The sequence below is a fragment of the Marmota marmota genome, unplaced genomic scaffold (genome assembly GCF_001458135.2).
Source record: "Marmota marmota marmota unplaced genomic scaffold, marMar, whole genome shotgun sequence".
Classification (NCBI taxonomy): Eukaryota; Metazoa; Chordata; class Mammalia; order Rodentia; family Sciuridae; genus Marmota; species Marmota marmota.
This window is the reverse complement of record NW_026000205.1, coordinates 977,005-989,975: the sequence shown is the minus strand read 5'-3', so window position 1 is coordinate 989,975 and position 12,971 is coordinate 977,005. Positions and strand designations below refer to the sequence as shown.

General features: G+C 55.4%; 2 protein-coding genes across 2 annotated transcripts; one reads left to right on the top strand and one right to left on the bottom strand.

The window, feature by feature from the left end:
* Positions 1 to 4,728: 4,728 nt before the first annotated feature.
* Positions 4,729 to 9,278, bottom strand: LOC107151557 (sialic acid-binding Ig-like lectin 11). The gene is made up of 8 exons (XM_048791218.1): positions 9,226 to 9,278; positions 8,832 to 9,139; positions 8,529 to 8,576; positions 8,176 to 8,433; positions 7,812 to 8,096; positions 7,515 to 7,605; positions 7,140 to 7,254; positions 4,729 to 5,684 (listed from the first exon to the last, which is right to left on the bottom strand). The coding sequence occupies exons 1-8, from the start codon at positions 9,276 to 9,278 to the stop codon at positions 5,319 to 5,321; spliced, it is 1,524 nt and encodes a 507-aa protein (XP_048647175.1). The 3' UTR covers positions 4,729 to 5,318.
* A 16-nt stretch (positions 9,279 to 9,294) lies between these two features.
* LOC107151710 (sialic acid-binding Ig-like lectin 11) lies at positions 9,295 to 12,754 on the top strand. Its single transcript, XM_015497091.2, has 5 exons — positions 9,295 to 9,459; positions 9,539 to 9,823; positions 10,030 to 10,120; positions 10,411 to 10,495; positions 11,951 to 12,754. Exons 1-5 carry the CDS (start codon positions 9,315 to 9,317, stop codon positions 12,290 to 12,292), a joined length of 948 nt encoding a protein of 315 aa, XP_015352577.2. The 5' UTR covers positions 9,295 to 9,314; the 3' UTR covers positions 12,293 to 12,754.
* The last annotated feature ends 217 nt before the right edge of the window (positions 12,755 to 12,971 follow it).

Below are 12,971 nucleotides of genomic sequence, written 5' to 3'. Positions count from 1 at the left end.
TTTTTTTTTTTTTGGTGTGCTGGGGATGGAACCCAGGGCCTCTTGCATGCTGAGCAAGCGCTCTGCCACCAAGCTACAATTCAGATATTCTGACATAAAAAGTTGCCCTCCTGAGCTGGGGTGGTGGCTCAGTGGTAGAGCACTTGCCTAGCAGGTGTGAGGCACTGGCTTCGATTCTCAGCACTGCATACAAATAAATGAATGAAATAAAGGTCCATCAACTTCTAAAAAAAAAATTTAAGAAAAGAAAACCTTAAAAAAAAAGTTGCTCTCCTTTACCCATAAAGAGACCATTCATGTGTGCTGTGTCCTTGTGGGTTTCTTGACAGCCTGGAGCTCCCCATAAAACACACAGACAAAATGAAACCAAGCCACCCCTCACAGACACATCAATTTTCTGTTTGTTTTTGGTATGAGCAGTTGAACCCAGGGAGTGCTCTACCATTGAGCCACATCCCCAGCCCTTTTTATTTTATATTTTGAAACGGGGTTTCGCTAAGTTGCCCAGACTGGCCTCAAACTTTTGATTCTCCTGTCTCAGTCTCCTGAGTTGCAGGGACTTCAGGAGTGTGCCACCATGCCTGTCAGGAACAGGATTTAAAAACATCAAAAGGCATAAACAAAAACACAAGTGTCTTGTAGGAGGTCAGGAGACGCTTTGTGAAAGGAGGCTTAGGCTGTGTGCTTGTATTTCTATACGTGCTTGTAGCTCTGAGTTTGAAAACATTTGCAAAACAACAGTCTGTGTGTGGGTACCACAATCCAAGCTATGAATGTACCATAATTCATTTAGCCAAGGTTGTGTTGAGAAACAGATTTTCTCCAACTTTCTGGCAATATAAATTCTTTATTCCTCTTCTCCTTTATCATGTTTTGGTTTAAATTCCAATATATTATTTGCTTATAAAATCACTTGAACCAAACTGAAATGTGTGGCATAAAAGTGAAAGTTCCTGTCCCCTTCCAGCCCCAGGCCCTAGTCCTATATTCTCTTTTTTGGTGCTGAGGATTGAACCCAGGGCCTTGTGCATTGAAGGCAAGCACTCTATCAACTGAGCTATATTCTCAACTTTTTTTTTCTACCAGGAATTGAACCCAGAGTCACTAAACCACTGAGCCGTGTCCCCCTTCCCTACAGTCCTACATTCAAAAGCAAGTTCCGGTCAAAAGGAACCTTACTATTATGTATAAATATTATGTACTAAAAATAAATTAAATAAAATTTTAAAAAGCAAACCCTGGGGCTGGGGGCTAGCTCAGTGGTAGAGCCCTTGCCTAGCAGGTGAGAGGCCTGGGTTCCATCCCCAGCACTGCAAAGCAGAGATAAAACCCCTAATCTCTGTAGTAAGTGTACTGCACACCTATTGCTTCATGACAAACCACCCAACTAGCCCTATTTCATGTGTTAGGATGCTTCAGGGCAGTAGTTAGGGCTGGGTTCATCTGGAAGGTTCTGCAGGTCTTATCAGGGGACATCCTTGCAGTGCTACATGTGGCAGCTAGACGGGGGCCCGACGGTTCAAGGGCTGGTGTGTGGCTCAGAGATGAACACAGGAGCTGATCAGACCCCACATCTGAGGACACACTATCCGAGAACATTCTCCTGAGCTCCCACGGATACCCTCGTGTGGGCTGCTTGGTGGGGTCATCTCAAGGTTTCATCAAAATACCTGAAATGGAGCCATCTTCAGGCAAGGACACCCTGGTGAGCTCACTGAGCCCTGAATCCCGCCACGCCTGAAGCCAGACCCATCCTGGAGTTGTCAGCTTCCAAGAAACAAGACATTGCCCACTTGATTAAAGAGGCGTCTCCATCCCTGGCAACCAAGAATCCCAGGTCACCCAGGGAATTCTTTTTTCTTCCCCTGCGCCTGTCTCAGGCTGAGCAGCCTGTCCTTGGCATTTGCTACTGCAGAGCAGGTTCTTTGCTGCAGAATAAATCACCCTAAAAGGTCGGGTCTTGGCTTTGAAATATTTTTCTCTTGAAAAAAGCTTGCTCTTAAGGTGACTGCAGGTAGAATCCCTTCCACAGGAGACTTGAGCGGTGACCACAGACTCTCAGTGAGTTGCAATTTAGTGGGAAACATCACATCGATGATTTGTGGCATCTCAATGCCACTCAATTTGTGGATTGAGATGCCACAAATACAGATTTTGGTGGCTGTTGGTGGGAGGTGTGGACGGTGCTGATTCCAAGTGGAAGCCCGGGGTGGACGGCTGGGGGAAGGTGCTGGCTGTGGGGCCACATTGCACAACAAGCCCTTCACACAGCTCCTGACGCCTTCCTGGGGCAGAGGAGGCTTGTCATGAAGTTGTTCTTACCAAGCCCTTATAATACAGACCAAGAGCTGGCTGCCCAGCCCGCACAGAGCATGCTGTGGCACCGGAAAAAGGAAAAGCTGCGTGTTGAGGGCCACTCATCAGGGACAGAGAGCAAAGGCTGGAATCTGTCTCTCCAGCCACTTGGTAACTGAGAAGCTTCTAGGAAGGGGCAGGGAGCAGCTGCTTGTGCTCAGAGGGCAAGAGGGGGAGGTTTTGGGGTCCTCTTGCATAGAAATGGACTGCTGCCCTTCCTCTCGACAGGTCACAGGATTCTTTTGGGGGCAGTTACCACGTTCTGCATAGCAGATTCTGAGTTTCTGATGTCTAAAGGTCATTGACCAGCGGAGTGGACTTCTGCCTATGCCCATTCTAGACGAATTGGTTTCAAATCAAATTTGGAGGCTTTTCCTGCAGAGCAGCTTAACCACTTTGCTATGTAAAGAAGTGTATGGCCTGACCCCACTTCCCTTATACTGTTAGAACTGAGCAGCTAAAGGATTTCTTTTAGTTCTTTTTTTCTTTGAATTTCTACCATGCTGTATTTTCAGTTCTCTTGCATTGAAAACCCCCATGAGAGAATGCTGGTTTTATTTCCATGAAGCAAAGAACTCATCCTGTAGACTGATGAAAAGCCTCTTAGTCCCCTCTCTGTTGATATAACAAAACTCCTGAGGCGGGGACTATGTAAAGCAAAAAGGTGTGTTGGGCTCACAGTTCTGGAGTTTCAAAAGCGTGGCGTGTCTGGAAAGGACCCTGTGGCACATGGCACCACAGTGGCAGGAGTGTGGGAGAAACAGAGACCTTAGAGTGACTGGAAGCCAGAGAGGGGCCCAGCGGGGGTGTGGCTCAGGGGAAGGGCACCTGGCTGGCATATGGGAGGCCCTGGGTTTGATCCCCAGCACTACAAAAAGGTGGAGAGGGGAGTCACGCTTGCTCTTCTTGGGAGGAGGATTAATCTCCTCTGAGGACAGCACCCATGAGCTAATCCCCTTCAGCAAGGCCCCCCCACCTCAGCAGCACCACGCTGTGGACCAAGCTTCCCACATGGGAACCTGGGGACTCTGAAGTCTAGCTGAGCCACAGCCAAGAGTCTCCCAAAATGTTTGACTTCATTGCTTGCTTGCTTTTCTTCTTTCTTTCTTTTCTTCTTTTCTTCCTTTTTTTCTGGTCCTGGGGATAGAACCCAGGGGTGCTTTACCACTGAACTGCATCCCAAGCCTTTTTCAATTTTTGTTTGGAGACAGAGTCTCACTAACTTACTCAGGGCCTCTCGAAATTGCTAGGGCTCGCCTCAAACTTGTGATCCTCCTGCCTCAACCGCCCTAGTCACTAGGATTATAAGTGTGCATCCCCTCACCTGGCAAAAAAAATCTTGATGTAAAATAATCTATGGAGTTAAGTCTTTCATTTCTTATTTATAGTTTCTAATAGTTTGGTTTTTATCAATTGGATCATACATATAACAGAGAGCAGGGGCTGGGGCTGTGGTCAGTGGTAAAGTGCTCACCTACCACGTGTGAGGCACTAGGTTTGATGCTCAGTACCACATAAAGTTAAATAACAAAGGTACAGTGTCCATCTACAACTAAAAAATGTTAACAAAAAAGAACAGACAGCAGGGTGAGTGCTACATTGTTGATGAGAAATTTCAGATGTGATAAAGAAAGGGTTGATGAAAATGTGTTCCTTCAGGTGTCCAGGCTGTTCTTCAGAGGGACATTAATTAGAAGGGGAAAAGACAGTCTTGATATCCTCTAACACGTGGTTGTAGTATTTGCCATGACTGTTTTTGAAAAAGATTTTACCCATTTCAGAATTCAGTATTTTATGGGATGATACTGACTGCTGTAGCAGGATGGAAAGTTGGAATCACCAAGTGTCCTCTTGAAAAGAGGAACAAAACTTGACAACAGTGTTCTTTTTGGTCAAGGACACCATTGTGAAAAGTCATTGACCAAGGGCTGGAGTTGTGGCTCAGTGGCAGAGCGCTTGCCTAGCACATGTGAGGCATTGAGTTGGATCCTCAGCACCACATAAAAATAAATAAATTAAATTAAGGTATAAAATACAAGTCATTGGCCAAGACGTGCAGTGTCCTCCTGAGGGGAGGAGCGCTGGTGAGCCTTGGCCAGGGAAGCTGAGGAGTGGCAGCCAGGGCCTTCACTTGCTGCTAGCACACGTTGGAGCCCCTGCTCATGACGCCAATGTCCACTGTGCCTTCTCACTAATGAAGGCACAATGGGAAAGAAGAAAAGGAGGAAGTGACCCTGGGAGGACCGTGTCACACTGTGTGTGGAGCACAGACTGCAAGTGCAAGGGAATTTATACGCAAATTCAGCAAAAGAAGAAGTGGAGAGGGAGAACCAACCCGCAGGGCAATGGAGCTCAGCCAGAGACGAGCGGTTCACACACTTGCAATTTATTCCAGATGAACAGGAGTGACTGTGCCAAGGAGAGGTGGGGCTGCAGGAAGCAGCTGTGGAGATGGGCGTGAGGGGTAAGGAGGGACAAGGTGTCCCCCTAGCAGTTCACATGCCTGGAGGCCAGAAGGGAGAAGCAGGTGAGCAGGAGATTACTACACCCCAGGGACAGCCCAACGGAGCTCTGGAGCACTGGAAAGCAGGGGCATCCTGCAGGGTGCACCCCAACTGGGCCAGGGTGAGAGACCTGGTGGGCTCCACACTAGTGCACTGCCTGGGAAGAGGTTCTGGGTGACGACTCTCTGCAGACACAGTCCCTTGGGGGCTTGAGGCATTTCTTTCTTCTTCTTTTTTTTAATATCGTTGTTTTATTTATTTATTTTCGTATGTGGTGCTGAGGATCGAACCCAGTGCCTCAGGCATGTGAGCGAGTGCTCAGCCACTGAGCTATAGCCCTAGCCCCTTGAGGCAGTTTGTTCTTGATGGCCCAGGACAGTCCTGTGAGTTAGGTTGATGGGGTCTATTTTACAGAGGAGGAAGGTGAGGAGTGAAGTCATTTGCTCAAAGTTGGGTTCCTCACAATGTCGGGTGATGAGACTGAAACTGGGGCTCCTGTTCCACCCAGCACCAGGGCGGGGCATCCTCTGTGCTGCTCCACTTCCTGTGCACATGGAGAACTGCTGATCTAGGAATTGTCCCTGATGTCTCTCTCCCCAGGACATCCGGCTGCTCCTGAAGGCTGCCATTGCAGATCTTGATCTCTGAGTATTCTGTCCTGCTGGTGGCCTCCTGCACCTTGGGCTCTCTAGGCTCAAACTCCAGGAAGCTGAGGGAGGCGTAGTGCAGCTCCTGGGGCTCTGGCTCCTCTCCCACGGCCAGCCTGGCCTCAGTGGGGGTGGGACCATATGACGGGCTGTCCAACCAGGATGCATCCTTGGGACCCTGAAGTGGGGCAGGAGTCGGGATCGAATGAGGATGACAGGGCTGGGAAAGAGTGAGGAGGACCCCCAAGCCAACCCCCAACTCAGTGTTTAGTCGCCTCTGTTCACCCCACAGAGAAGGACTGTGGTCCCTGCTCTTGTCCACCCAGTCTGGTTCCCTCAGTGCCTGGGATCGCGTGCACCTGGTGCTCGGTCAGTGCCCGTTTCACAAGCCTTCACAGAATCCATGAGGAACACTCATGGGCCCAGTTACCAGCTGGAGAAAATGGGGCTAAATAACCATTTCCAAACACAACCTAATGAGTGGTCAGCAGGGTTCCTGGCCAGGTCTCTCTGAGTCCAGTGCCCTGGGCCCAGGGGCAGAGCGCTCCCCGCAGCAGCCCTGCATATTGCACAGGCACCTGAGCAGGCACCCTTCTGGCCTCGCCCAGTTAGTAGTGGGGAAGGACAAGCAGACATAGCAGTCACCTTCTTAGAGACACCGTCAAACAGCAAGTGTGACAAGGTGCACAAGAATGGGCGGTGCCAATGGGCAGGCCTTAGCACAGGCCCGGATGCCCTCAGGGCCCACGCAGCATTTCAGAGGCCAGGCAGGCAAAGGGAACTGGGCAGCATGCCATGAGCCCACGAAACAAAGGCTACTGTGCCTTGGGACTCATCTTGCCCAGATTAGGGGTGGACTCTCTGCGCCCAGCTCCTGGGAGGGATTATCTTCCCTCAGGCCCCGCCTGACAGAAGGATCTGCGTTCCCCTGGGAACCTCAGGCCAGACGGGTTGACCTACGCTTACCTATGCTAATGGTGTGGTTTATGGTGGCCACATAGGGTCATATGGCATCAGTTTGATCTTTGGCGGAGCTAGACACCAAGTGACTGAGGCCAGCCACATAGGTGAGAGTGTCAGTGTGACCAGTCCCTAGTGGAGCCTTGGATGCCAAGGCCGGGTGGAATTCTTGGTGGCAACACTGCTACCTGCTGTCAGGCTCTGGCCCTGGAGATGAGGTGCTATTGGAGAGACTCCAATGGGACAGGACCACTGGGACCTCCTGTCACCCACCCCACCCCTGTGCCTCTTGCTTCACAGCTGATGTCAGGCTTGGAACACGTGAGGCTTCCAACAGACCATGGCCGTTTGGGGGATATTTCTGTGGCTTCCTGCCTTGCTGAGGAGTGAGGAGAAGGGAAGGGGTGAGGGGTTCAGAGAGAAATGAAGAGACGGAGTGGAAGGGGCTGAAGTGAGTCCAGGCAGTGGGTGGTCAACCTGGGTGGCCATGGCCTTGAGAGCAGGGAAGGGCCTTGGCTGGGAAGTTCCAGGACACTAGACTGGGACTGGGACCGTCTTGGAGGGGACCCAGGAGCAAAGCCTATTTGCCATAATGAGTCCCCTGGCTGTCCAGAGGTTCTGGCCCGGCCACCTGGGGAGGCGGGGGCTGGAGGACAGTGGGATCCTCACTCACCCCACAGACAGGGCCCAGGTCAACGGGGGTGTCCTGTTGTGCAGTTCCTGTTGGGCTGGCAGCTTTCTTCCTGCGAGTCTTTAACCTGAAGGAGGAGACTGGGCCACTCAGCCACCTGTGGGCTCAGACCTTGGGGTGGGACTTCTGTGGGCCCTGCTAAAATAGCCTAGAAAGCCTACCAAGGCCCAGGAGTCAGGGGACATGTCTCACTGAGTGACTCCTGGGATAATGGGCAGGGCACAGACCCCTGCTCTGATCCTCTGGCCCAAGGCCACTCATAGGCACTGGCCTGTCAGACCCTCCAGTGGGGCCTGTGGGGTCTTGGGGACACACCCTCCCTCCACACCTGGCATCCTGCCCAGGAAGAACACTCACCAGAAGACGAGGCAGGCACAGAGGGAGAGTAGAGCGGCCCCACCAGCAGCCCCCAGTGTCCCCAGCAGGACTCCCCTGAGCTCTGGCTTCCCTACAGGCAAGTGGGGTTCATGGTGAAGGCCTCTGAACCCCAGGACCCCGTCCTCCCCACACACCTGGAGCCCTTCATCCCAAACAGCCAAACAACGAGTCCTCTGTCCACCCCTTCCATCCAGGCTCAGCCCATGGCCCCAAGCCCTGTCCTTGGTCACTCCTCAGATCCACCTCCCTAAACCTGGGCCACCACAGGCCCCTGACCTGGCAGCAGCAGGACGGTGGCGCTCTGGGTGCCCTGGGCGTTCTGGGCCTCACAGCTCAGCCTGAGGTCGGAGCTGAGCGCCCTGTGGAGGCTCAGGGAGCTGTTGGCCCAGGGCCCCTCGGAGCTGGAGGTGACCCTGAGGGAGGCATTGCTGCTGTTCCCCTCCAGCAGCCCCTCCCCCAGGCGCCAGTGCAGGGAGGGGGCCGGCCAGGCGCGGGAGGAGCAGCTGCAGAGCAGAGCCTGGGCCTCCCAGGAGCAGGAGGGTCCCAGCAGCCTTGGGGGGTCTGAGGAGCGAGGAGAAGGGTCAGCAGATGCCACCTCGTCCCGACCCCAGGCGTGCCCTCCCTCCCCTCCCGCACTCACAGTGCACAGAGAGGCTCAGGGAGAGGTGCTGGGAGCCCAGGGGGCTGCGGGCATGGCAGGTGAATTCTCCTCCATGCTCTGTCTGCACCCGGGGCAGCTCCAGGAGCCCAGGGTCGGAAAGCCACTCAGGGCTCAGGGTCTGCATCCCCCAGGTCCAGCTCAGCCTGGCTGGGGGGTTGCTGTGGGTGACACAGACCAGGCGCAGGCTTTGGCCCTCCAGGACTGGCAAGGACGTGCCATTCCTGATGACTTCCGTGACTAGGGAAGGGAAGAGGCAGAACTGACCTGTGGCCCCGTCACCTGGGCCCGCAACGGGGCACCCAGAGGCCCTGCTTCCTCTCTGCCCTTCCTACCTGTCCTATTTTCTTGGGAAACCGTCACCCTCAGGTCCTCTGGAGGATCTGCAATGGAGACAGGAACCAGCTCCAGGTGGGCTGGGGCTTCCCTCTGGGCAGAGGATCCAGCCCAGGACACTGAGGTGGTGGGAGGCAGAATCACGAGCTGGGTCCCCACACTGACTGCCCAGTGGTCGAGCAGGACAGAAGCCTGGTGCCAGGGCCCTGGGGTTCTAGGCCCCCCACAGCTCTGGGACCCTGTCATGGCCCCTGCCCTCCTCTGCTCCCCTCCCAGACCCAGGACCTTCTGGACACACTCACACTGCACAGAGAGGTCCAGGGTGCCCTGTTGGGTGCCCAGCCTGTTCTCTGCTCGGCAGGTGTAGAGCCCCGAATCTCCAGGCTTCACCACGGGCAGCTGCAGCTCCAGGGTTCTGGGGCCCAAGGGGCAGGACCAGGAGAGGACTCTGTCCTCCAGGACCCAGCTCAGAGTGGCCGGGGGATGGCTGTCAGCAGCACAGAGGAGCCGCAAGAACTGGCCTTTCTGGACTTCCAGATGTGAGAAGTTTCCCTGGGCCACTGGGGCTGGAGAGGGACAGACAGAGACATAGACATAGACAGAGCTGAGCCTGGCCTAGGGTTCTGATGCCCTGGGCCTCTGTCTTTCAAAGCCGCTTTGTCCAGTTAAGATCACACACCATACAATGGCACTGACAGATTCTGCCAGTCCTGGAGGGCCAAAGCCTGCGCCTGGTCTGTGTCGCCCATAGCAACCCCCCAGCCAGGCTGAGCTGGACCTGGGGGATGCAGACCCTGAGCCCTGAGTGGCTTTCCGACCCTGGGCTCCTGGAGCTGCCCCGGGTGCAGACAGAGCATGGAGGAGAATTCACCTGCCATGCCCGCAGCCCCCTGGGCTCCCAGCACCTCTCCCTGAGCCTCTCTGTGCACTGTGAGTGCGGGAGGGGAGGGAGGGCACGCCTGGGGTCGGGACGAGGTGGCATCTGCTGACCCTTCTCCTCGCTCCTCAGACCCCCCAAGGCTGCTGGGACCCTCCTGCTCCTGGGAGGCCCAGGCTCTGCTCTGCAGCTGCTCCTCCCGCGCCTGGCCGGCCCCCTCCCTGCACTGGCGCCTGGGGGAGGGGCTGCTGGAGGGGAACAGCAGCAATGCCTCCCTCAGGGTCACCTCCAGCTCCGAGGGGCCCTGGGCCAACAGCTCCCTGAGCCTCCACAGGGCGCTCAGCTCCGACCTCAGGCTGAGCTGTGAGGCCCAGAACGCCCAGGGCACCCAGAGCGCCACCGTCCTGCTGCTGCCAGGTCAGGGGCCTGTGGTGGCCCAGGTTTAGGGAGGTGGATCTGAGGAGTGACCAAGGACAGGGCTTGGGGCCATGGGCTGAGCCTGGATGGAAGGGGTGGACAGAGGACTCGTTGTTTGGCTGTTTGGGATGAAGGGCTCCAGGTGTGTGGGGAGGACGGGGTCCTGGGGTTCAGAGGCCTTCACCATGAACCCCACTTGCCTGTAGGGAAGCCAGAGCTCAGGGGAGTCCTGCTGGGGACATTGGGGGCTGCTGGTGGGGCCGCTCTACTCTCCCTCGGTGCCTGCCTCGTCTTCTGGTGAGTGTTTTTCCTGGGCAGGATGCCAGGTGTGGAGGGAGGGTGTGTCCCCAGGACCCTACAGGCCCCACTGGAGGGTCTGACAGGCCAGTGCCTATGAGTGGCCTTGGGCCAGAGGATCAAAGCAGGGGTCTGTGCCCTGCCCATTATCCCAGGAGTCACTCAGTGAGACATGTCCCCTGACTCCTGGGCCTTGGTAGGCTTTCTAGGCTATTTTAGCAGGGCCCACAGAAGTCCCACCCCAAGGTCTGAGCCCACAGGTGGCTGAGTGGCCCAGTCTCCTCCTTCAGGTTAAAGACTCGCAGGAAGAAAGCTGCCAGCCCAACAGGAACTGCACAACAGGACACCCCCGTTGACCTGGGCCCTGTCTGTGGGGTGAGTGTGAGGATCCTACTGTCCTCCAGCCCCCACCTCCCTAGGTGGCCGGGCCAGAACCTCTGGACAGCCAGGGGACTCATTATGACAAATTGGCTTTGCTCCTGTGTCCCCACCAACATGGCCCCAGTCCCAGTCTAGTGTCCTGGAACTTCCCAGCCAAGGCCCTTCCCTGCTCTCAAGGCCATGGCCACCCAGGTTGACCACCCACTGCCTGGACTCACTTTAGCCCCTTCCACTCCGTCTCTTCATTTCTCTCTGAACCCCTCACCCCTTCCCTTCTCCTCACTCCTCAGCAAGGCAGGAAGCCACAGAAATATCCCCCAAACGGCCATGGTCTGTTGGAAGCCTCACGTGTTCCAAGCCTGACATCAGCTGTGAAGCAAGAGGCACAGGGGTGGGGTGGGTGACAGGAGGTCCCAGTGGTCCTGTCCCATTGGAGTCTCTCCAATAGCACCTCATCTCCAGGGCCAGAGCCTGACAGCAGGTAGCAGTATTGCAACCAGGAATTCCACCCGGCCTTGGCATCCAAGGCTCCACTAGGGACTGGTCACACTGACACTCTCACCTATGTGGCTGGCCTCAGTCACTTGGTGTCTAGCTCCGCCAAAGATCAAACTGATGCCATATGACCCTATGTGGCCACCATAAACCACACCATTAGCATAGGTAAGCGTAGGTCAACCCGTCTGGCCTGAGGTTCCCAGGGGAACGCAGATCCTTCTGTCAGGCGGGGCCTGAGGGAAGATAATCCCTCCCAGGAGCTGGGCGCAGAGAGTCCACCCCTAATCTGGGCAAGATGAGTCCCAAGGCACAGTAGCCTTTGTTTCGTGGGCTCATGGCATGCTGCCCAGTTCCCTTTGCCTGCCTGGCCTCTGAAATGCTGCGTGGGCCCTGAGGGCATCCGGGCCTGTGCTAAGGCCTGCCCATTGGCACCGCCCATTCTTGTGCACCTTGTGACATTTGCTGTTTGACGGTGTCTCTAAGAAGGTGACTGCTATGTCTGCTTGTCCTTCCCCACTACTAACTGGGCGAGGCCAGAAGGGTGCCTGCTCAGGTGCCCGTGCAATATGCAGGGCTGCTGCGGGGGGCCCTGTCCCCCTGGGCCCAGGGCACTGGACTCAGAGAGACCTGGCCAGGAACCCTGCTGACCACTCATTAGTTTTGTTTGGAAACGGTTATTTAGCCCCTTTTCTCCAGCTGGTAACTGGGCCCATGAGTGTTCCTCGTGGATTCTGTGAAGGCTTGTGAAACGGGCACTGACCGAGCACCAGGTGCACACGATCCCAGGCACTGAGGGAACCAGACTGGGTGGACGAGAGCAGGGACCACAGTACTTCTCTGTGGGGTGAACAGAGGCGACTAAACGCTCATTTAAGGGTTGGCTTGTGGGTCCTCCTTGCTCTTTCCTAGCCCCGTCATCCTCATTGGATCCCGACTCCTGCCCCACTTCAGGGTCCCAACGATGCATCCTGGTTGGACATCCTCTCACATGGTCCCACCCCTGCTGAGGCCACACTGGCTGTGGGTGAGGAGCCAGAGCCCCAGGAGCTGCACTACGACTTCTGCACCTTCCTGGAGTTGGAGTCTCGAGAGCCCAAGGTGCAGGAGGCCACCAGCAGGACAGAATTCTCAGAGATGGAGATCTGCAATGACAGCCTCCAGGAGCACCCTAGTGTCCTGGGGAGAGAGACATCAGGGACAATTGCTAGGACATGGAGCAGCAGAGGCAGAGAGGATGCCCCACCCTGGTGCTGGGCAGAACGGGAGCCCCAGTTTCAGCCCCATCACCAGTGAGGAGCCCCACTTTGAGCAAATGACTTCACTCCTCACCTTCCTCCTCTGTAAAATAGACCCCATCAACCTAACTCACAGGACTGTCCTGGGCCATCAAGAAAGAAATGCCTCAATCTCCCAAAGGACTGTGTCTGCAGAGAGTCGTCACCCAGAACCCCTTCCCAGGCAGTGCACTAGTGTGGAGCCCACCAGGTCTCTCACCCTGGCCCAGTTGGGGTGCACCCTGCAGGATGCCCCTGCTTTCCAGTGCTCCAGAGCTCCGTTGGGCTGTCCCTGGGGTGTAGTAATCTCCTGCTCACCTGCTTCTCCCTTCTGGCCTCCAGGCATGTGAACTGCTAGGGGGACACCTTGTCCCTCCTTACCCCTCACGCCCATCTCCACAGCTGCTTCCTGCAGCCCCACCTCTCCTTGGCACAGTCACTCCTGTTCATCTGGAATAAATTGCAAGTGTGTGAACCGCTCGTCTCTGGCTGAGCTCCATTGCCCTGCGGGTTGGTTCTCCCTCTCCATTTCTTCTTTTGCTGAATTTGCGTATAAATTCCCTTGCACTTGCAGTCTGTGCTCCACACACAGTGTGACACGGTCCTCCCAGGGTCACTTCCTCCTTTTCTTCTTTCCCATTGTGCCTTCATTAGTGAGAAGGCACAGTGGACATTGGCGTCATGAGCAGGGGCTCCAA